We start from the raw sequence: 23,391 nt of genomic DNA on the forward strand, positions 1-23,391 counted from the left end.
ACTCAGGTGCGGTAGGGGGTCATCTCAAGAGTTTCAGCAACACTCGCAAGGGAACTCCGGGATCCTACATGTAATATCCCAGGTGTACATTGGAAATTCGAGACGTCTCCCCCTCACACAATTCACAGGCTGTAATCCCAGCAGGTGATAATCAAAGTACCCTTCTTACAACAAGGAAGGGGGTAGATTTCCACACTATATTGTGGTACTGAAGCCAACCGGCTCGGTGAGATCTGAAATATTTGAACACTTACATACAAGCGTTCAAATCAAGATGGAGTCACTCGGAGCAGTGATAGCGAACCAGGAAGAAGGGGACGATATGATGTCACTGGATATCAGGGACGTTTACCTACAGGTCCAAATTTGCCCTTCTCACCAAGGGTACTTCAGGTTCCTGGTACAGAACTGTCACTATCAGTTCAGACGCTGCCGTTTGGATTGTCCACGGCGCCCCGGGTCTTTACCAAGGTAATGGCCGGAATGATGATTTTTCTTAAAAGAAACATGGACGCTTTCCTGATAAGGGCAAGGTCCAGAGAACAGTTGGAGGTCGGAGTAGCACTATCTTAAGTAGTTCTACGACAGCACGAGTGGATTCTAAATATTCCAAAATCGCAGCTTTTTCCGACGACACGTCTACTGTTCCTAGGGAAGATTCTGGACACAGTCCAGAAAAACGTGTTTCTCCCAGTGGAGAAAACCAGGGAGTTATCCGAGCTAATCGGGATCCTCCTAAAACCAGGAAAAGTGTCAGTGCATCATTGCACAAGAGTCCTGGTAAAAATGGTGGCTTATTACGAAGCAATTCCATTCGGCAGATTTCCCGCAAGAACTCTTCAGTGGGATCTGCTGGACAAATGGTCCGGATCGCATCCTCAGATGCATCAGCGGATAACCCTATATCCAAGGAAAAGGGTGTCTCTCCTGTGGTGATTACAGAGTGCTCATCTTCTAGAGGGCCGCAGATTCGGCATTCAGGATTGGATGCCGGTGACCACGGAGGCCAGCCTGAGAGGCTGGGGAACAGTCACACAGGGAAAAAATTTCCAGGGAAGTGTGATTAAGTCTGGAGAATTCTCTCCGCATAAATAAGCTTAGAGCAATTTTATAATGCTCTAAACTTAGCTAGACCTCTGCTTCAAGGTCAGCCGGTATTGATCCAGTGGGATAACATCACGGCAGTCGCCCACGTAAACAGAAGGGCGGCACAAGAAGCAGGAGGGCAGTGAAAACTGCAAGGATTTTTCGCTAGGCGGAAAATCATGTGATAGCACTGTCAGCAGTGTTCTTTCCGGGAGTGGACGACTGGGAAGCAGACTTCCTCAGCAGGCATGACCTCCACCTGGGAGAGTGGAAACTTCATAGGGAAGTTTTTCAACATGATTGTGGACCGTTGGCAAAGACCAAAGGTGGACATGATGGCGTCCCGCCCGAACAAAAAACGGGACAGGTATTCCGCCAGGTCATGAGACCTTCAGGCGATAGCTGTGGATGTTCTGGTAACACCGTGGGTGTACCAGTCTGTGTATGTGTTCCCTCCTCTGTTTCTCATAACCAGGGTATTGAGAATTATAAGACATAGAGGAGTATGAACTATACTAGTGGCTCCGGATTGGCCAAGAGGGACTTGGTACCCGGAACTTCAAGAAATGCTCACAGAGGACTAAGGGCCTGGGGAGCTAAGAAGGGACTTGATTCAGCAAGTACCATGTCTATTCCAAGACTTACCGCGGCTGCGTTTGACGGCATGGCGGTTGAATGCCGGATCCTGAGGGGAAAAGGCATTCCATAAGAGGTCATACCTACCCTGGTCAAAGCCAGGAAGGAGGTGACCGCACAACGTCATCACCACATGTGGTGAAAATATGTTGCGTGGGTGAGGCCAGGAAGGCTCCACGACGGAAATTCAACTAGGTCGATTTCTACACTTCCTGAAAACAGGAGTGTTTTGGACCTCAAATTGGGGTTCATTAACATTTAAATTTCGGCCCTGTAGATTTTCTTCCAGAAAGAATTGACTTCAGTTCCTGAAGTCCAGATTGTAAAGGATGTATTGCATATACAGCTTTTTTGTGCCCCTAGGGGCACCGTGAGATCTCAACATAGTGTTGGGATTTCTTAAAATCATATTGGTTTGAACCGCTCAAATCTGTGGATTTGAAATATCTCACATGGAAAGTGACCATGCTGTTGACAAATATCTCACATGGGAAGTGACCATGTTGTTAGCCCTGGCCTCGGCCAGGCGATTGTCAGAATGGGCGGCTTTGTCTTACAAAAGCCCATATTAAAATTTTCCATTTGAACAGGACAGAACTGGGACTCGTCTCCAGTTTCTTCATAAAGGGGTGTCAGCGTTTTCACCTGAAACAACCTCTTGTGGTGCCTGCGGCTACTAGGGACTTGGAGGACTCCAAGTTACTAGACGTGGTCAGGGCCCTAAAAATATATATATATATATATATATATATATAGTTAGGACGGCTGGAGTCAGAAAGTCTGACTTGCTGTTTATACTGTATACACCCAACAAGCTGGGTGCTCATGCTTCTAAGCAGTCTATTGCACGCTGGATTTGTAGTACAATTCAGCTTGCACATTCTGTGGCAGGCCTGCCACAGACGAAATATGTAGATGCCCATTCCACAAGGAAGGTGGGCTCATCCTGGGCGGCTGCCCGAGGAGTCTCGGCATTACAACTTTGCCGAGCAGCTACGTGGTCAGGGGAAAACACGTTTGTAAAATTTTACAAATTTTGATACTCTGGCTAAGGAGGACCTGGAGTTCTCTCATTCGGTGCTGCAGAGTCATCCGCACTCTCCCGCCCGTTTGGGAGCTTTGGTATAATCCCCATGGTCCTGACGGAGTCCCCAGCATCCACTAGGACGTTAGAGAAAATAAGAATTTACTTACCGATAATTCTATTTCTCGTAGTCCGTAGTGGATGCTGGGCGCCCATCCCAAGTGCGGATTGTCTGCAATGCTTGTACATAGTTATTGTTACAAAAATCGGGTTATTACTATTGTTGTGAGCCATCTTTTCGGAGGCTACTTCGTTTTGTTATCATACTGTTAACTGGGTTCAGATCACAAGTTGTACGGTGTGATTGGTGTGGCTGGTATGAGTCTTACCCGGGATTCAAGATCCTTCCTTATTGTGTACGCTCGTCCGGGCACAGTACCTAACTGAGGCTTGGAGGAGGGTCATAGGGGGAGGAGCCAGTACACACCATGTGACCTAAAAGCTTTTTTAGATGTGCCCTGTCTCCTGCGGAGCCCGCTATCCCCCCATGGTCCTGACGGAGTCCCCAGCATCCACTACGGACTACGAGAAATAGAATTATCGGTAAGTAAATTCTTATTTTTCCCTCTCTGCACCTTCATGTTCTTCTCCCTCTCAGCACCCTCGTGTTCTCCTCTCTCAGCACCCTTAGGTTCTTCTACCTCTCAGCGCCCTTGTTCTCCTCCCTCTCAACACCCTCAAGTTCTTCTATTTCTCAGCACCCTTAAGTCATTTTCTCATCCCTCACAGCACCGTTATGTCATGTTTTCCTCCATCCCAGCATGCTCATGTACTTCTCCCTCTCAGCACCCTTATGCCATGTTCTTCTCCCTCTCAGCACCCTTATGCCACGTTCTCCCTCTTAGTACCCTTATGCCATGATTTCCTCCCTCTCAGCACCCTTGTGCTGTTTTTCGCCCACAGTACCCTCATGTTCTGCTCTATATCAGTGCTTATGTCATGTTATTTTCCCTATCAACACCCTCATGTTCTTCGCCCTCACAGCACCCATAGATCATGTTCTTCATATTCATGTTCTTCCTCGCTCCCAGCATGCCACGTTTTTCTCACTCTCAGTACCCTTATGTCATGTTCTTCTTCCTACAAAAGGTATAGGTTTAATTCCGCACTGGTATCCGATCGTAAGTAATAATTATATTTACCAGTATACGTAGGATATCTCGGCAAGATGCCACTATGAGTTAAACTGGTGGTGCACCCAAAAGTCAGTAATTGCTCACTGTAAACCTGTTGCAGAAGAAAAAGAAAGAAGACTTCTTTGTGGGTGCACTCTTATAGAAATAAGTTGTAATGTTTCAATGGACAAGTTAAAACTTAACTTTTAATAGTAACTCTTAAAAAGTTGATCTCCTAAGACAAAAAGACATAACACATAACAAGACAGTTTAAAAAGCGGTTGGCAGGAAGTGGCCAAGCCCGTTTGAGACGGGTGAAACACGTCTTCCTTACTCCAGCGGTCTCAGCTCTGGGCACCCAGTGATGGTATCGGTAATTTTACCTCTTCGAGCTCCTACATGCTAAACAGCAGTAGCGGGTGGAGTGAGAGATCTCTCCCGCCCGGGGAGCTCATTGAAAATTATATATTGTCTCCGTTCCTAAACATCCCCATTCACTGCGAGGGGGATGCATGATACTCTGGTTATATAGATCTATGTTAACATTTGCCTCCACTCTTAGGGGGATATTCATTTGTTTGAAAAGTCAGTTGAGTGTCTTTTTTTTTCTTATCTAATAGACAGGATAGTCGGTTGGGTGTACACCCAACCGACTTTTCAAACATTTGAATTCCCCCCTTAGTATGACTGTCTGTCTCATATTCTGATGGGTGAGAAGGCTTATGATCATCGATGGTAATTGGTACATTATTGTGTACTCTACATAATAGCGGCAATTAAGCCCTGTCACTAACTGATAATTTTATCAAACTGTATACCTAATTCTTGGATGAGGGGGATTTACATACCCTTTTGAAGCGATTTTTGGGGTACTTAATTCTATATGATTGTATACAACGAGATAGGTGACAGACACCCCTCGGCGCGTCTCTGGATATCAGCTTGCCTTTGTTACCAAAAAGAGGGGTATCCCTAAACCCCCCCAAAAAATCACAGGCAGAATATAGTGGTAGGTAAAAAAATGGCACTATTCAGTTGCTAACATATAAAATTTAATGAAAAAAAAAAGGAATAAAAGCATAATAACATGCATAAAATAATCCTACCGGAAGGACGATGGGGGAGCTGCAGGTCACAAAGTAGTGCAGAGCAGTCTGGCATGCCTTGAAAAAGGAACATCAAGTTCCGAAACGCGTTGGGCCCAGCACTTCCAGGGACAGTGGAGATTTTGCCAGGGAGGACTTTAAGATCTGGGAGCTTGTGCAGGGTAAGTCCGGACTGCTCTGCACTACTTTGTTACCTGCAGCCCCCGCCCCCATCCTTCCGGTAGGACTCCTTATTTTATGCATGTTATTATGCTTTTATTACATTTTTTTCATTAAATGTTATATGTTAGCAACTGAATAGCACCATTTTTTACCTACCATTGTATTCTGCCTGTTAATTCTACATGAGCCCATGGATATATACCATCAGATTGTATGCACTTTATAAGTATTTTTTTCTTCTGCTCACAATAAGCAACAATTGTGCAGGCATCAGAATTGTGAACTTATGACACTACTGACAGAGTGAGTGTGTAGAAGAAGTTGTTCCCAGGGTTTGCTGTACGCAAAATTGTTTAGGCTTGAAAATAGTGCAGAAATGTAGATTGGATGATTCACAGGGGGTCATTCCGACCCATTCGCACTCTGCAATTTTTCGCAGCTGTGCAAATGAGTCAGAACTGCGCATGCGCGCTGGCAGCAATGCACAGGTGCGTCGCTGCCTGTCGCCAGCCGTCGCTGTGCAGCAACGAAATGGACGAAGAAAGCGTTTGCAGCGGCGAACGCTAGAAGATTGACAGGAAAGGAACGGCCGGGGGTGTCTACTCGTGTCCGGGCGAAAACAGGCGTGTCCAGCCGTCTCTAGGGAGGGATCCTGACGTCAGCTCTGGACAAGATCATGGCAGCGGGTGAGTAAGTCCTGAGCTGTGCAGAAACTTTGCATATCTCTGTGTTACGCAGCTTACCAGAGAAAAGAAACATTAGTTGCAGACAAGACTGCTCTTTGTAAACAATCTGACTGTTATCCTGTTAAACTTCGTCAGTCTAATTGATACTCTATTAACCACAGACTGGTTTCAATTGTTGCAAACAAAGTAAATGTAACCCACAGGCTGACTCAGATTTATGCTGTTGCTGCAGCACTGATTTATGTTTATGTAAGAGGGGATCTGCCTTCTCTGTATTCCTTCTGTTTCAATTCAGGACTCTTATTGGTGATCTGAGGCAGAGGTGCAGATTTATGTTTTTGCTGGTGGGTGCTTGGCGGGAGCGGGAATGAATGGACAGCCGCGGCAGTGACTAATGCCCATAACACATTATGCTACACACCGTCATGTCTATTACGCAATATGCCACACACTGTAATGTCAATTACATATTATGCACAGTTATGGCCCTGACACCATTTTATGCCACACACAGAATAATGCCCCTTACAAATGATGCAACACAGTAAGGCTTCTAATGACTTTTAAATTACCTGCCTTTTGTCAGGGGTCTCATGCTCGTTGCCAAGGGTTTCATGCACGTTGTCAGGGGTTTCATGCTCTGGGTTCCATGCTCACAGGGGTTTCATGCGCGTTGTCTGGGGTCTCCAGCACGTTGCCAGGGGTTACATTGTGCGTTGCCAACAAAGTATGGGAGGGTGGGTGCTAAACATATGGGGGGTTTGCTATGGTACTGCACACACTGCTTCCTGGAGAAGGGGGGAGCTTGGTGACACACACGTGTTTTCCTACCCCTCCAAGATGTCAGTCTGTTATAAACATTTACACATAACACACTCAGCAACCATCATCTTCTTCCTCTCAGCGCCATCATGTTCTCCTTCTTTCACTGCCTTTGTCATGTTCTTCTCCCTCTCATTGCTCTCGTCTTCTCTTCCCTCTCAGCACCCTGATGCAATGTTCTACTCCCTCTCTGCACCTTCTTATAATTTTCCCACTCAGCTCCCTCATGTTCTTCTCCCTTTCAGCACCCACATGCAATGTTCTTCGCCCTCTCTGCACCTTCATGTAATTTTCCCACTCAGCACCCTCATGTTCTTCTTCCTTTCCACACCTTTATGTCGTATTCTTTTCCCTCTCAGCACCCTTATGCTGTTTTTCTCCTTCTCAGCACCCACCCTCACATTCTCACTCAGTACCCTCATGTTCTTCTCTATTTCAGTGCTTATGTCATGTTATTCTCCATGTCAGCACCCTAATGTTCTTCTCCCTCTCAGCACCCTTAAGTCATGTTCTTCTCCCCTCAGCACCCTAATATCATGTTTTCCTCCTCTCAGAACCCTCATGGTCTCCTCCCTCTCCAGCACTCATATGCCATGTTTTTCTCCATCTCCATGCCTGTATGTTTCTTTCTTCTTCCTCTCTGCACCCACGTCTTCCCACCCCTCCAGGATGTCAGTCTAACATAAACATTTACACATAACACATCCGGCACCTCATACTCTTCTCCCTCTCTGCACCCTCATGTTCTTCTCTCAGCATCCTCATATTCTCCTCTCTTTCAGCACCCTTGTTATGTTCTTCTCCCTTTTCAGCACCCTTATGACATATTCTTCTCCCTCTGAGCACCCTTATGCTATGTGCTTCTCCTTCTCAGCACCCACCCTCACATTCTCACTCAGTACCCTCATGTTCTTCTCTATTTCAGTGCTTATGTCATGTTATTCTCCATGTCAGCACCCTAATGTTCTTCTCCCTCTCAGCACCCTTAAGTCATGTTCTTCTCCTCTCAGCACCCTAATATCATCTTTTCCTCCTCTCAGAACCCTCATGGTCTCCTCCTTCTCCAGCACTCATATGCCATGTTTTCTCTGACGTCCTAGTGGATGCTGGGTACTCCGTAAGGACCATGGGGAATAGACGGGCTCCGCAGGAGACTGCGGAGCCCGTCTATTTCCCATGGTCCTTACGGAGTACCCAACATCCACTACGGACTACGAGAAATAGAATTACCGGTGAGTAAATTCTTATTTTTCTCCATCTCCATGCCTGTATGTTTCTTTCTTCTTCCTCTCTGCACCCACGTCTTCCCATCCCTCCAGGATGTCAGTCTAACATAAACATTTACACATAACACATCCGCCACCTCATACTCTTCTCCCTCTCTGCACCCTGCTTGAACGATTTGTTCAGCCCATGCTGTAAGAGCCTTGTTGACCAAAGCACTAATAATTGTAGGTCTGTGCGCCAGCAGCCACAACAATAGATTTCAGTGCTTTGTCTACCTTACAATCCAACACATCCTTTAGTGTAGTTACGTTTGGTATCAGCAAGACCTTATTTTTTAGTTTAGCCAGGTAAGCGTTCACAACTCTTGGAATTTCTTTGGAAGCGTCTATCAGACTACTTCCATGTTTCATTTTTAAAACAGGCTTGCGTGTTCTGCAAACCTATGACAGGCTTATTTTTATAGTGTAAGACCCGACCTGAGCTCCAGTCTGCACCCCATCCAATCCTGGAGAATCAGAGTAATAGAAAGAAACAACACCCTGTTGGCGGTCTCTGAATTCTCGGTTGATGACTTAAATAAATCAAACACTTCAGGTTCCTTGACTTCTCTTTCCTTGAAGTCAAAGACCTGTTGTACCGCCTTGTTCTTAAATAAGGGAATCTAACCCCTTATCAGAAATGTCCCCCTCCTGAGGACTGACGTAATTATCACCTTCTCATAAACTAGGAGACCTTCCTCCTCCTCCCACTCTTCCTGTAGGATAGAAAGGGGTCTTAATTGCTTTATTCTGGATCAGAGAATAGGGAATTGATTAGAGGATAATTATACTGCAAGGCTAATTTCGCCACAAAATGTACTTTATGCTGTACTGCGTGTTACTTAGGAATTTCTCCATAGTTTTGTAAAACCCCGCAGTCCATTTTAAATGCTGCTTGCAGATCTACATTCCCATGTTTTTTGTGGTCTTGGTGCTTTTTACTGTTGAAACACACACGTATAGACCACTTCAGCAGTGCTTTCACCCTTTAGATTAGGAAGAAAAAGACTGCAAGACTAAAGGGAGCAATATTTTTCAGCTGAAATTATATTGTCAAGAAAGAAAAAATAATTAAATAAATAAACCAGCCTGACGTTGGATTGATACTTCTGTTGCTCCGCCTCCTTAGGACCTGTCTACGGAATCCTTTGGAAGATAAACACAGAGATAAATGTTATGCAGAGAGATCTGTTTTACAGTAGAGCGTGTAATAGAGCTGCAGTCTATTCTTATATTGTTGAGCCTGTATTTTATCTCCTCAGAGAGGTCCCGCCTCCTGAGGACTGTCCTGAAGCCTTTTGTCATGTTCTTCTCCCTCTCAGCAGCCTTAATTTCTTCTACTTCTCAGCACCCTTAAGTCATGTTCTCATCCCTCACAGCATTGTTATGTCATGTTCTTCTCCCTCTCAGCACCCTTATGTCATGTTCTTCTCCCTCTCATTGCTCTTATGTCATGTTCTTCTTCCTCTCCGCACCCATGTGTCTTCTTATCCCTCCAGGATGTCAGGCTGACAAACATTTACACATAACACTCTCAGTGCCCTCATCTTCTTCTTCTCTGTGCCCATATGTTCTACTCCCTTTAAGGACCTTCATGTTCTCCTCTCACTGCCCTTGTCATGTTCTTCTCCGTCTCATCGCCCTCATGTTCTCCTACCTCTCAGCACCTTCATATTATTTTCCCTCTCAGCACCCTCATGTTTTTCTCCCTTTCAGCATTGTTGTCATGTCTTTCTCCCTCCATCTCAGCACCCACATGCTATATTCTTCTCCCTTTCAACCCCCCTTATGTTCTCCTCCCTCTGTAGAATCTTCTGTGATGACATTATCTTCTGTTTTACTATCTGGAGACAACATGAGATGTTCCTCAGGGAGATTCCTGATGTTGTGGTCATCTGCTGGAGGTGGTGAGACCTTTCTCTTCAGTGGACACGCATTTTAAGGGGTAAACTAGGTGGGCCAAGTGATTCTTATCCACCATCAAATTATGTTTCTCTGTAAATTCTATAAGCTTGGGTGCGTACCCCAATGGTTCCACCTGTGAGGGAGACAGGACAACCTCACAGGTGGAGTACCGGGAGCCTGGAATGGCATCAGTATGGAGAGGATGGGAGACGTGTCAGAACAAGATAGAGGCAGCAGGGCTGGACAGAGTGGAGGGCGGGATGAGGAGGACTTGGAGGGGGGTTGTGACTGAGGTGACCCCAGTATGTAATATAGTTGACAAGATTAGTTTTTGCCATGAGGAAGACACTCCCCAATCTTAAAAAAATCAATAATTAAGTTCAATGATTAGTTACATTATAGGTACATATTAATATGCCACCACACCCCCTAGTTACCGACCTAACCAGTTACATTATATGTACATATTATTATACCACCCCACCCCCTCACCCTAATTACTGGCCAAACCATATACAATCAGTAAATATAATACAACATTATTCAATTGAGGATTCCTATTTTATTTCAGTCATCCTGAACCGTAACTTGGAAACATAAGTGCAGACAATTTATAGTGGTAAAAAATATAAAGTAGCACATATGATATACAGTGATACTGACATATAACGGATAGCTATAGGCTGGTAATGTCTGATAATCACGTTATCTGATAAACATCTGACACAGACATGGTCAGCGGACAGTCATTGCTTGTAAATTGGTTTCTACAATGGATTTAACAACAATAAAACAACTTCATCTGTATATTCCTTATTGTTGCTCATTTCTCAGTACAGAAGGGGGACTGGACATAGACTCTGTCAGAGAGCGTAAGCAACACAATGTTATATCCTGCATACATTAAGCTGCTATTTCCATATAAACCAATCTTCCATCTTTTCTACATCAAGTCCAAAGGGAATGTTGAAGGAACAAACAACAGTTACTGATGGGAGATCACTGAGTAGTGTTACTTATAGTAGCCACTCAGATTCTAGCTATCTTTTCTCAGTTGCATTCTAGATAGTGATACATAATCTGATTGGTTACTATGGGCCACATCACCACTTATCTGTTTTAGAAGATTTCATAAATCTACCCTTAGGAGACATGACTGGAAATATAGCATAGTGTATAATAATACATATCACATCACTTGCGGTGTTTCTACTGCTGCCTGGAAGGGTGAGGGCTAAGATGGCGCTCCTTTTATCAGACCAACATAAGCTCCTCCCTCTCATCCTACCTGCAGCAAATAACAGAGTATTGGTACATGCCATGCTTTATTGCCATGTAGAACAGGGATAGCCAACATGTGGCCTTCCAGTTGCTATGGAACTATACATCCCAACATGCCTTGCCACAGTTTTTGCATGCTCTAATAGCAATACTGTGGCAAGGCATTCTGGGATATGTAGTTCCACAGTAGCTGGAGGGCTGCTTCATCGATATACCTGATGTAGCACATATTCCACAAATAAAACACAGCTCAATATTTAATTAGACTTACTAGGTTAAAACAAAACCACACATTATCTGTGAAATGATGTGTGAGCTCTATGATGTTTGAAAAATCTTATTTTGTGTAAAACATTTCCCACAATCAGGACATGGAAACTGTTTCCCCACTGTGTTCAGTTCTCTGATGTTTAACAAGAAAGGATTTTTTTCTAAAACATTTATTGCACTCGGAACATGAAAATGGCCACTCGCCTCTGTGGATTATTTGATGTTGATCAAGATCTGATTTCTGTGTGAAACATTTCCCACACTCAAAGCACATATAAGGCTTCTCCCCTGTGTGAGTTCTCTGGTGTCTAACAAGATTTGATGTCATTGCAAAACATTTCCCACACTCTAAACATGGATACGGCTTCTCACCTGTGTGACTTCTCTGGTGTCTGACAAAAGCTGAATTATCCGTAAAAGATTTGCCACACTCGGGACACGTAAATGGCTTCTCACTTGTGTGAGTTCTCTGATGTATAACAAGAGCAGATTTGTGTGTAAAACATTTCCCACACTCGGAGCACGGAAACGGCTTCTCACCCGTGTGAGTTCTCTGATGTATAACAAGAGCTGATCTATTTGTAAAATATTTCCCGCACTCAGAACATGGAAACGGCTTCTCGCCTGTGTGAGTTCTCTTGTGTCTAACAAGATTTGATTTTTGTAAAAAACATTTCCCACATTCAGAGCATAAAAACGGCTTCTCACCTGAGTGAGTTCTTTGATGTCTGCTAAAATCTGATTTCTGTATAAAATGTTTCCCACATTCGTAACATTGAAAAAATGTACTATGTATAATACTATAAGAGTTATCAGGAGAACACTCATCAGGATTAGGGGGATCAAATGATATGTCTGCACTGTAAGCTACTGGATGTATATTTGGGGTAAAGAGGTTTTCTCCTGTAGAATGTTCTGTGATGACGTTATCTTCTGTTTTAAAATCTGGAGTAATAGTGAGCTGTTCCTCCGAGGGATTCCTGATGTTGTGGCAATCTGCTGGAAATAAAAAAAAATATCTGTATAATGAAGAAGGTATGTCCCTTCTCTTAAGTGCGCTTGCAGTGGAAGCCCGGACATGCTTACAAATGGTTCCCACTGTGAAGGAGACAGGACAACCTCACAAGTGGGGAATCGGAAGCCAGTAATGGCGTTAAGTATGGAATGGAGGGAGGCGTTTCATAACAGGACAGGGGGAAGAAAGGGCAAACAGAGTGGTGGGTGGGATGGGGCGAGACTAAGGTGACCCTAGTATGTAATAATATACTTGGTAGAAAAGATAATTTTTATGAGGAAAATACTGCAGTGTCCTAAACATTTCTAATAGAAGTTTAATGACTAGAGTTAAGCCTGTAGTGTATAAGGACTAAACATGTAGAGTAAACTTTACTGAGATCATTGGTTCTAGCCCCAATACTCTATCATCTCCCACTCCTGAGGGATCTACAAAAACCTCTGTCGGTTGTTTCTGAATTTTATTTTTCTTAAAATGGTCCAGCAACCAGAAGATTCAAAGTTGGACCACTGGAGATGGATTGCTCCGGATATGAGTCCAAGTGGTGAGTTGTACATTATGCCAGTGCATGTTGTCATCCTCCCCTGACTTTCTGAAACTCTACGGCCAGTCGCGGCAGCCATATTTACTACCTTATGCTAATGCCAGCGTTTATACGGCTTCGTGCGTATAAGTCGCACCACCCACTGTTTTTACTTTTGCTGCTGCAACACCAGCTCTGTATAGGCGTCCCGTCATCATGTGAGCGCCTCATTAAACTGTGGAAGCATGGCTACACACCCTGATGCTCCTATAATACGGATTTCTAGCATGCGTATGTAAGGTGGCAACCCAGAACACACCCAGAAGTGCCCATTTTACACACGTTATTGAACAAAATAAATAAATGTATTTTGCTGATAAGGTACCTTCCACTAAAATTCAAGCAGGTATTATTAAGGAGTGTGAATTAGCTGATGTTTAAGAAAATGTGATGTCTGGGGAAAACATTTCCCACACTCAGAATACGGAAATACCCTTTCACCTGTGTGACTTCTCTGATTTATAACAAGAACATCTTCCCATGTAAAACATTTCCCACACTCGGAACATGGAAACGGCTTCTTACCCATGTGAACTCTCTGGTGCCAGATAAGATTTAACTGTGAGAGACTTCCCACATGCAAAGCATGAAAGGGCCTTTTGCTCAATTCTAAAAAATAGATCTCTAGCAAGACCTGACCTTTGTGTCACATAATCCCATTATCAGTATGCGCTAATGGCTTCATTAACTGCATGAAGTCTCTCATGCCTGACGAGATGTTTTCTGCGTAAACCATTTCCCCACACCCAGAACAAGAAAATGGCTTCTCACCTGTGTGAGTTCTCTAATGCATAATAAGATCTGACTTCTGTGCAAAATATTTACCACAGTCAGAACATGGAAACGGCTTCTCCTCTGTGTGAGTTCTCTGATGTCTAACACACAGTGCCATGATGTGAGGGGTAGCAGGAGAATAATAGGGGCTGATGGCTCCTGATGTATGAGATACACCAGAGAGTGTGGGGAGGAGACTGGTCAGATCTCTGGGCTGGTAACACACAGTGACATAATGTGAGGGGGAGAGCAGGAGTATAATAGGGGCTGATGGCTCCTGATGTATGAGATACACCAGAGAGTGTGGGGAGGAGACTGGTCAGATCTCTGGGCTGGTAACACACAGTGACATGATGTGAGGAGGAGAGCAGGAGTATAATAGGGGCTGATGGCTCCTGATGTATTGGATACACCAGAGTGTGTGGGGAGGAGACTGGTCAGATCTCTGGGCTGGTAACACAGAGTGACATGATGTGAGGGGGAGAGCAGGAGTATAATAGGGGCTGATGGCTCCTGACTCACCCACTGGGCAAATGCTTTGTCCTCATTAATCTTTACTGACAGAGAAGGGTATAAAATAAGAGATTGCTGTAATGACTGAACACAAGGATTTGAGATTCTGTTCTGTACTTAGTGGTTAGTACTCACCTGTACTGATACCTGTAGGGATTTCTTCCTTCTTACACTGCAGATCACCCCACACACACGTCTCCTCTTCTTCTTTTATATCTTCTACTTTGATAATAATTAGATCTTTCCACTGAAATTGTAAATATGACAATGTTGTAATTCCTGAGTTACAGAACAGAGAACATACAGAAGGATATCAGTGTACACGATATATTGTCCCCATGGTATTTTGAGGTTATGAGACACTAGCTGGAGTACCTGGCTCCGCATGGGTGTATGCCGGTGGTAACAGAAGTCAGTTACATAAGGTTTCTCAAACTCGGTCTTCAGGACCCAAAACAGTTCACGTATTCCTGGTCACCTAGCAAGTGCACAGATGTGTTATTTCCTGACACATTTGAAAAAAACCCCACAGATAGAGCTAATTATTTCACTGTTTGCAGACCTAGAAAACATGAACGGTTTGGGGTCCTGATGACCGATTTGAGAACCTATAGCCTAAGGTTTTCGGATCTTGGTAATATAGTTCAGATGTGAGATCATTGGGAAAAAATGCACGGTCATGTGATCTAGCGTGTCCAATCATGTTAGTGGGATTTCTGTCACTACAAACCACACCTTTATAGACATTCCCTGTTTCCTTTTAGTCTGAATTATGATATTTGGACCTAATTTCTCTAGAATCCTAGCTTTTACCATGTTATGAATTGACACCATTGGCCCATAACAGAGCGCTACTGTTTAAATAGAACCCCACTTCATGGACCCACTGCCATGTTTAGAACCTCTGAGTGCTAAAACCTCTTTGGACAATCTCGTGCCACTAAAGTCCTGGAATACCATCCCCTATATTTTCCAACCAAGGAAGAATAAATAAAAAGTAAAAAAAAATACCTGTTGTATGACAAAACTGTTACCATGACATCTCTACTGAAACTTCTGGATACAGAGACAATTTTCTGGAAGAATGAGCTGATGACTGAGCAATTTTCCTTCCCATTCTCTATTCTTATTGAGCGATACCGCAGTCCCATAAACTTTACCTACAGCACCTGGTATTCCCAGGTGGTTTCCCCTCCATGTACTAACCAGGCCCTACACTACTTATCTTCCAAGATCAGTCAAGACTTGGCATGCCCAGTGTGGTGTGGCTGTAGGTCTGCTTCAGGAATGATATGACTGTTCTTATAGATTCTATCTTTAGTCTTACCAGAGATCTTTGATCTTATAATATGTCCTAACACTTCTGTTGGATGTTTGGTAATTACCTTTAAAATGACAGAATATGGTCCAACCTGCCATAAAATATATCTACCAAAAGATCAGTCAGTGTTTTGCCCCAAACAAACTGAGTAACAGAACTGCACAAGCAGCTACTCAAAACAGATTATATTATCATGTCTATGGGTCTGAACAAGAAGCTACAGGAACCTCCCCTTCCATAGGTGACTGTTCCTGTATTTCTATAGATATATAGTAGAAATCAATATGAAACCTTTGCAGCATTTCTGACCACTGTGTATAAGACACAATACACCAATTTGACCAGGTACTCAATCTATCTCCACCAATATGAGTATCTACTGCACCTTGTACGTCCATATGGGACTCCCATCCAGGTAGTAACCAGGCCCAACACTACACAGCTCCCAAGAGCGTACAACATTGAGCATGTTCAGTGTGTTATGGTTGGAAGCACAAATATTTGTGAACAAAAAGACTAACCAGGCTCCTCTCCATTGCCGTCTCTCAGTTAACAGAATTCAACATTAGACAGCCACAGCTAAGCTATGAAAGTTGCACAGGACTATCAAACTTGTGCTATTTAAAGTTATTTCATTTGACAATCTGACCATAAATGGAAACCAAACCTCCCTCCTCCAGGATCAGCCTTTGGAGAAACCCTCTCACCATTATGATACTAATAATGATGAGACATTTCCACAGAATTCCTGTAAAACTACGTTCAGGAAAAACAGCCGAATGCTTAAACCCCAATAACATGTACGACCCTGTTAAATGAAAAGGTGTGTTCCCCATAGTCTGTAGCAAAAACTATAGAAGAGCATCAGCTGGTCGCTTTGTAGAGGTAGCGATCCATCCGCACCCGGAAGCAGACAGAGGCTGCCCTGCAATATGACACAGCAGCCTGCACTATTCAGTAATCTAGTATTTCCCACTGTACCACTACTGTCCTTTCCCCAGGAGAATGTCCTATAACATTTCACTGATCTTACCATAAGAATTACTTATACACCATATATAGGTAACTAGATACAGGGAAAATACCATCATATCTGAAAAGAAAAGGTAGCACTCTGTCAGATATTTCTCCCAGACTTCCAGCCCTTCAGGAAAAAAAGAGGAGCTTGTAGCCGATAATCCAGCCCCCCTCCTCTTTATAGGAGTGTGGTCTGGTCCGGTCTCACGTCCTGCTTCTGTATCTCCACCTTGCATCCTGGGTAATCGCTTGTCAGCACCAGTGCTGCTGCGGTGTACGGACGCCCTGCTGTGTCCCCTCTCCTGGGGACTGCAATGCGGTGCCTCCCGCCTGCTCTGCTCAGCTTTTTCCCCCCTGTGCTGTAAGGACCAGCTGCTTCCTGTGACCCAGTTGCCCGGCTTCTGGATGCAATGAAGGTGCCATCACTAAGCCTTCCCAGCCCAGCTCTGCACTGATAAATCCCACCTACCTGATCCTCCTGTGGGACACTGTGACTCTCCTCTGTATGATCCTGTGAATAAAGAGGATGGGGACATCTCTCTGGGGTATTCCTGTTACTGGCCCCATCTGTAGGAGACACACAGTGACTGAGTACGTTGTATACATGTGATTATCAGATGATGTGTGTACTTTACCCTAAGTTCTCCCTGTGTTATAATTACTAAGCATCTCTTGTGTTTCATTACTTAACTCAGCAATAAACAGGAGGAATTTCTATAGGATGAAGCCTTTTACATACGGGGAATAAATGTCTAAGTGATTTTTGGATATACACAGATACGTATGGAACAATGTATTTCTAGAGCAGGGGTTGGGAACATGTGGCACTCAAGATGCTGTGGAACTACACACCCCAGCATGTCCCATGTCGAAGCACACACTGGCTCTGGCAGACTGGGCCCTCACCTCCCCCTGAGACCCAAAGTCTGTGGGAGGAACCTGCCGCTTGTGCTGGATGCTTTCTGTCTGAAAGGGATGCATCTTACCTGAGTCCCAATGCTCTGGATGCAGTGTTCTGACTGCTCCAGACTTTGTGTGGGCAGAGCTGCTGCCTGCAGCAACTGGGCTCTACCCGCCAGGGCGATTAAATGGGATTTAGTCCGTAGAGGATGCTGGGGATGCTTCAAGAACCATGGGGTATAGACGGGATCCGCAGGAGACATGGGCACTTTAAGACTATAAATGGGTGTGAACTGGCTCCTCCCTCTATGCCCCTCCTCCAGACTACAGTTATAGGAACTGTGCCCAGGGAGACGGACATTTAGAGGAAAAGGATTTATTTAACGTTTTTAGCTAAGGTGAGATATATACCAACTCACACCTCAAACACGCCGTACAACACGGCATTCAACAACAACGCATGCAACGGCATGACCAACAACAGTCACAGACTGACTGAACTTAACTCAACATGAGCGTAACTACAACCAAACTGCAGATACAGCCCGCACTGGGACGGGCGCCCAGCATCCTCTACGGACTAAGAGAAAAGGATTTACCGGTAGGTATTAAAATCCTATTTTCTCATACGTCCTAGAGGATGCTGGGGATGCTTCAAGAACCATGGGGTTTATACCAAAGCTCTAGAACGGGCGGGAGAGTGCGGATGACTCTGCAGCACCGACTGACCAAACAAGAGGTCCTCCTCAGCCAGGGTATCAAACTTGTAAAACTTTGCAAAGGTGTTTGATCCCGACCAAGTAGCCGCTCGACAAAGCTGTAATGCCGAGACCCCCCGGGCAGCCGCCCAGGATGAGCCCACCTTTCTGGTAGAATGAGCCTTCACAGATTTTGGTAACGGCAATCCTGCCGTAGAGTGAGCTTGCTGAATCGTATTACAGATCCAACGTGCAATAGTCTGCTTGGAGGCAGGAGCCCCAATCTTATTGGGAGCCCACAGGACAAACAGAGCCTCTGTTTTCCTAATTTGAGCCGTTCTGGCGACACAGATTTTCAAAGCTCTGACCACATCGAGAGACTTTGATTCCGCCAAAGCGTCAGTAGCCACAGGCACCACAATAGGCTGGTTTACGTGAAACGATGAAACCACCTATGGCAAAAATTGCTGACGAGTTCTCAACTCCGCTCTATCAGCATGGAAGATTAAATAGGGACTTTTGTGAGACAAAGCCGCCAATTCAGAGACCCGCCTTGTGGAAGCCAAGGCCAACAACATGACTACCTTCCAAGTAAGGAACTTTAACTCAACCTTACGCAAAGGTTCAAACCAATGAGATTGCAGGAACTGCAACACCACATTCAGATCCCAAGGCCCCACTGGGGGCACAAAGGGAGGTTGGATGTGTAGTACTCCTTTCACGAAGGTCTGAACTTCTGGAAGGGAGGCCAATTCTTTCTGAAAGAAAATCGATAAGGCCTAAATTTGTACTTTAATTGAGCCCAACTTTAGGCCCGCATCCACACCAGCTTGTAAAAAGTGGAGCAAACGCCCCAGCAGAAATACCTCCGTAGGAGCCTTCTTGGATTCACACCAAGACACATATTTCCTCCAAATACGGTGGTAATGCTTTGCCGTTACTTCTTTTCTAGCCTGAAGAAGTGTGGGAATGACTTCACTGGGAATACCCTTCCAGGCAAGGATTTGGTGCTCAACCGCCATGCCGTCAAACGCAGCCGCGGTAAGTCTTGATACATGCACGGACCCTGTAGTAACAGGTCCTCTCGTAGAGGAAGAGGCCAGGGATCTTCTATGAGCAACTCCTGAAGATCTGGATACCAGGCCCTCCTTGGCCAGTCTGGAACAATGAGTATCGACTGAATTCTTGTTCTTCTTATGATCTTTATCACCTTTGGAATGAGTGGAAGTGGAGGGAACACATATACCGACAAAAACACCCACGGTGTCACTAGGGCGTGCACCGCCATCGCTTGAGGGTCCCTTGATCTGGAACAATATCTCTGAAGTTTCTTGTTGAGGCGGTACGCCATCATGTCTATTTGAGGAATTCCCCAACGACTTGTCACTTCTGCAAAGACCTCTTGATGAAGATCCCACTCTCCTGGATGGAGATCGTGTCTGCTGAGGAAGTCTGCTTAACAGTTGTCCACTCCTGGAATGAAGACCGCTGACAGAACGCTTGCATGTTTCTCCGCCCAGCGAAGAATTCTCGTGGCCTCGGCCATCGCCGCTCTGCTCCTTGTTCCGCCCTGGCGGTTTATGTATGCCACTGCTGTTATGTTGTCTGACTGAATCAAGACGGGCAGACCGCGAAGAAGATGATCCGCTTGCGGAATGCCGTTGTAAATGGCCCTTAATTCCAGAATGTTTATGTGCAGACAAGCTTCCTGGCTTGACCATTTTCCCTGAAAATTTCTCCCCTGTGTGATTGCTCCCCAGAATCGGAGACTTGCATCTGTGGTCACCAGGATCCAATCCTGAATCCCGAACCTGCGTCCCTCCAGAAGGTGAGAACTGTGCAGCCACCACAGAAGGGAGATCTTGGTCCTGGAAGATAGGAATATTTTCCGGTGCATGTCCAGGTGAGACCCGGACCACTAGTCCAGCAGGTCCCACTGAAACACCCTGGCATGGAACCTGCCATACTGAATGGCCTCGTAGGCCGCCACCATCTTCCCCAGCAACCGAGTGCATTGAAGAATCGACACTCTTGCCGGTTTCAGAATCTGTTTTACCATGTTCTGTATTTCCAGAGCCTTTTCCACTGGAAGAAAAACTCTCTATAATTCTGTATCCAGAATCATACCCAGGAACAACAACCGTGTTGTCGGAACCAACTGTGATTTTAGCAAGTTTAGGAGCCAACCCTGTTGTTACAGAATCGTCAGAGAGAGTGCAACGTTTTTCAGCAATTGTTCCTTGGATCTCGCCTTTATCAGGAGATCGTCCAAGTATGGGATAATTGTGATTCCCTGCTTGCGCAGGAGAACCATCATTTCCACCGTAACCTTGGTGAAAATCCTCGGAGCCGTGGACAGACCAAACGGCAACGTCTGAAATTGGTAATGACAATCCTGAACAGCAAACCTCAGGTATACCTGATGTGGAGGATATATGGGGACGTGTAAGTAGGCATCCTTTATGTCGACCGACACCATAAAATCGCCCTCCTCCAGATTGGAGATCACTGTTCGGAGAGATTCCATCTTGAATTTGAATCTTTTTAGAAAGAAATTGAGAGATTTTAGGTTCAGAATCTGTCTGACTGAGCCATTCGGCTTCGGGACCACGAACAGGCTCGAATAAAAGCCTTCCCCCTGTAGTGTCAAAGTCGAAAAAATATCATAATGCTTATGCCTTGTACTAACCCCATGCGCATGCCCGCTGCTTGTGCACTCAGTCTGCCGTGCGTGCACATATCCGCAATTTGCGTAGGAGTCGCTCCAGCGATCCTGTACGTGATACGCCGTTTGCGTAGGAGTCGCTCCGGCGACCCTGCACGTGGTATGGGTATTTACGGTAGAGTTTGTGAGCGTGTAGCGTGTTATTAGAACATTGCATATCTAACCCAAATAATGCATTTTGTACCCATAGTTCCCCTAGACCATGTCAGCGAGTAATGTTAGTTTAAACAGTTCCTGGACAGAGAGATTCCTCTTTGCATGATAGGAAGGGTCAGATAAAGAAAATATGAGTGAAGGCGCACAATGTAATAACCGACTGCTTCTTTGATACAATTTATCTAGTTTATTAAAATTACTGATTAAAAATCAATCTTATATAGACAGTAAGGCAAATTCATTTAGCCAATAAATTTCATATTACCATAAAACAATAATTAAAACAATTACTCTATGAGCAAGCAAGTGTAAACTCCACACAGATTGCACTTTGATTGATATAGCTCCTTTAGAAAGCTTGATTGCAAGCACCTGTATTATTAAACCAATTGGAGAAGGATTATCATTCAGCCGAAATACTTCTCATACAGAAATAGGCAAAGATACTGTTATTTCCAAAGCAAATGGTTGTTAGTTCACAAATTAATATGTGGGCTGTATGCACTCATGCAATGAAGTGTTAATATGCCTCCTTCGGCTGAGTAGATGTGAAATCATGCACCAATCTTTGAGAGAATTTGACTCCAAACAAACTGTCTGTAATGACGTGCAACAGATACTTCACTTAATAAAGGATGCTGTTCATATGGGGGGTGTAAGTGTGTAGATACTTCACCCATCCGTTTGTGTCAGGAGCGCTCCTGGGTGGTGCAAGCCCGTATATCCTCCTGGTGTTTCCTCCTGCCTGGTCCACAATGCTGGTATCGGGCGCAGGGGATGGGGGACTCGTAGCTGAATCTACGGGTTTCTTGCACTGCCACAGACTGTGTGATGGTGGACTGTTTGCACGTGTCGCGTCTCGCGACTTCCGGGTTCGGGCTTCCGGCTTCCGGACTTTGCGTTCCACTTGCGGTTCACAGAAAATTGGTCACCTGACGCGTTTCTCCGCCCACAACGATGGCGGTTTCATCAGAGGATAATAAGTCCATTGCTATGGTCTCTTTTTATCCCCTCAGGGGGCTCTCCATTGGATAATATATATTAACCCTTAATCTCCCTTAATTGGGATGCATTACCATCTTATTGCATCAATGTCGTTATGTAAACATGGCAAACGGTTAACCGTTTGCCATGTTTACATAACGACATTGATGCAATAAGATGGTAATGCATCCCAATTAAGGGAGATTAAGGGTTAATATATATTATCCAATGGAGAGCCCCCTGAGGGGATAAAAAGAGACCATAGCAATGGACTTATTATCCTCTGATGAAACCGCCATCGTTGTGGGCGGAGAAACGCGTCAGGTGACCAATTTTCTGTGAACCGCAAGTGGAACGCAAAGTCCGGAAGCCGGAAGCCCGAACCCGGAAGTCGCGAGACGCGACACGTGCAAACAGTCCACCATCACACAGTCTGTGGCAGTGCAAGAAACCCGTAGATTCAGCTACGAGTCCCCCATCCCCTGCGCCCGATACCAGCATTGTGGACCAGGCAGGAGGAAACACCAGGAGGATATACGGGCTTGCACCACCCAGGAGCGCTCCTGACACAAACGGATGGGTGAAGTATCTACACACTTACACCCCCCATATGAACAGCATCCTTTATTAAGTGAAGTATCTGTTGCACGTCATTACAGACAGTTTGTTTGGAGTCAAATTCTCTCAAAGATTGGTGCATGATTTCACATCTACTCAGCCGAAGGAGGCATATTAACACTTCATTGCATGAGTGCATACAGCCCACATATTAATTTGTGAACTAACAACCATTTGCTTTGGAAATAACAGTATCTTTGCCTATTTCTGTATGAGAAGTATTTCGGCTGAATGATAATCCTTCTCCAATTGGTTTAATAATACAGGTGCTTGCAATCAAGCTTTCTAAAGGAGCTATATCAATCAAAGTGCAATCTGTGTGGAGTTTACACTTGCTTGCTCATAGAGTAATTGTTTTAATTATTGTTTTATGGTAATATGAAATTTATTGGCTAAATGAATTTGCCTTACTGTCTATATAAGATTGATTTTTAATCAGTAATTTTAATAAACTAGATAAATTGTATCAAAGAAGCAGTCGGTTATTACATTGTGCGCCTTCACTCATATTTTCTTTAGGTACACATTAGATGTTAAGTGGATTTCCAGGTCCATTTTGTGAAGGCAGCCTACTTTGGGTTGTTCTCTATGTTAAGAGGCTACAGTTGGGAAAGACTTAGCGCCAGACACACATATTCTTTTCTAGGGTCAGATAAAGGTTGAAAGGTG

General features: G+C 44.6%; 1 protein-coding gene and 1 pseudogene across 2 annotated transcripts in view; both read right to left on the minus strand.

The window, feature by feature from the left end:
* Positions 1 to 10,406: 10,406 nt before the first annotated feature.
* The window catches only part of LOC134983148 (oocyte zinc finger protein XlCOF6.1-like), a 48,236-nt gene continuing 35,251 nt past the window's right edge, over positions 10,407 to 23,391 (minus strand). Inside the window, exons 3-5 of one of the 2 annotated variants that reach the window (XM_063948888.1) lie at positions 17,111 to 17,208; positions 14,439 to 14,550; positions 10,407 to 12,414 (exon numbers count right to left, since the gene is read on the minus strand). In XM_063948888.1, the coding sequence (XP_063804958.1) occupies positions 11,513 to 12,414; positions 14,439 to 14,550; positions 17,111 to 17,208 (1,112 nt within the window). In that variant the 3' untranslated portion in view covers positions 10,407 to 11,512. Of the gene's footprint in view, positions 12,418 to 14,438; positions 14,551 to 17,110; positions 17,209 to 23,391 lie in introns of both variants that reach the window. The other variant, XM_063948887.1, reaches the window with a different exon arrangement.
* Positions 15,461 to 15,579, minus strand: LOC134983184 (5S ribosomal RNA; annotated as a pseudogene).

This window comes from Pseudophryne corroboree (genome assembly GCF_028390025.1).
Source record: "Pseudophryne corroboree isolate aPseCor3 chromosome 3 unlocalized genomic scaffold, aPseCor3.hap2 SUPER_3_unloc_1, whole genome shotgun sequence".
In the NCBI taxonomy this organism is placed as follows: Eukaryota; Metazoa; Chordata; class Amphibia; order Anura; family Myobatrachidae; genus Pseudophryne; species Pseudophryne corroboree.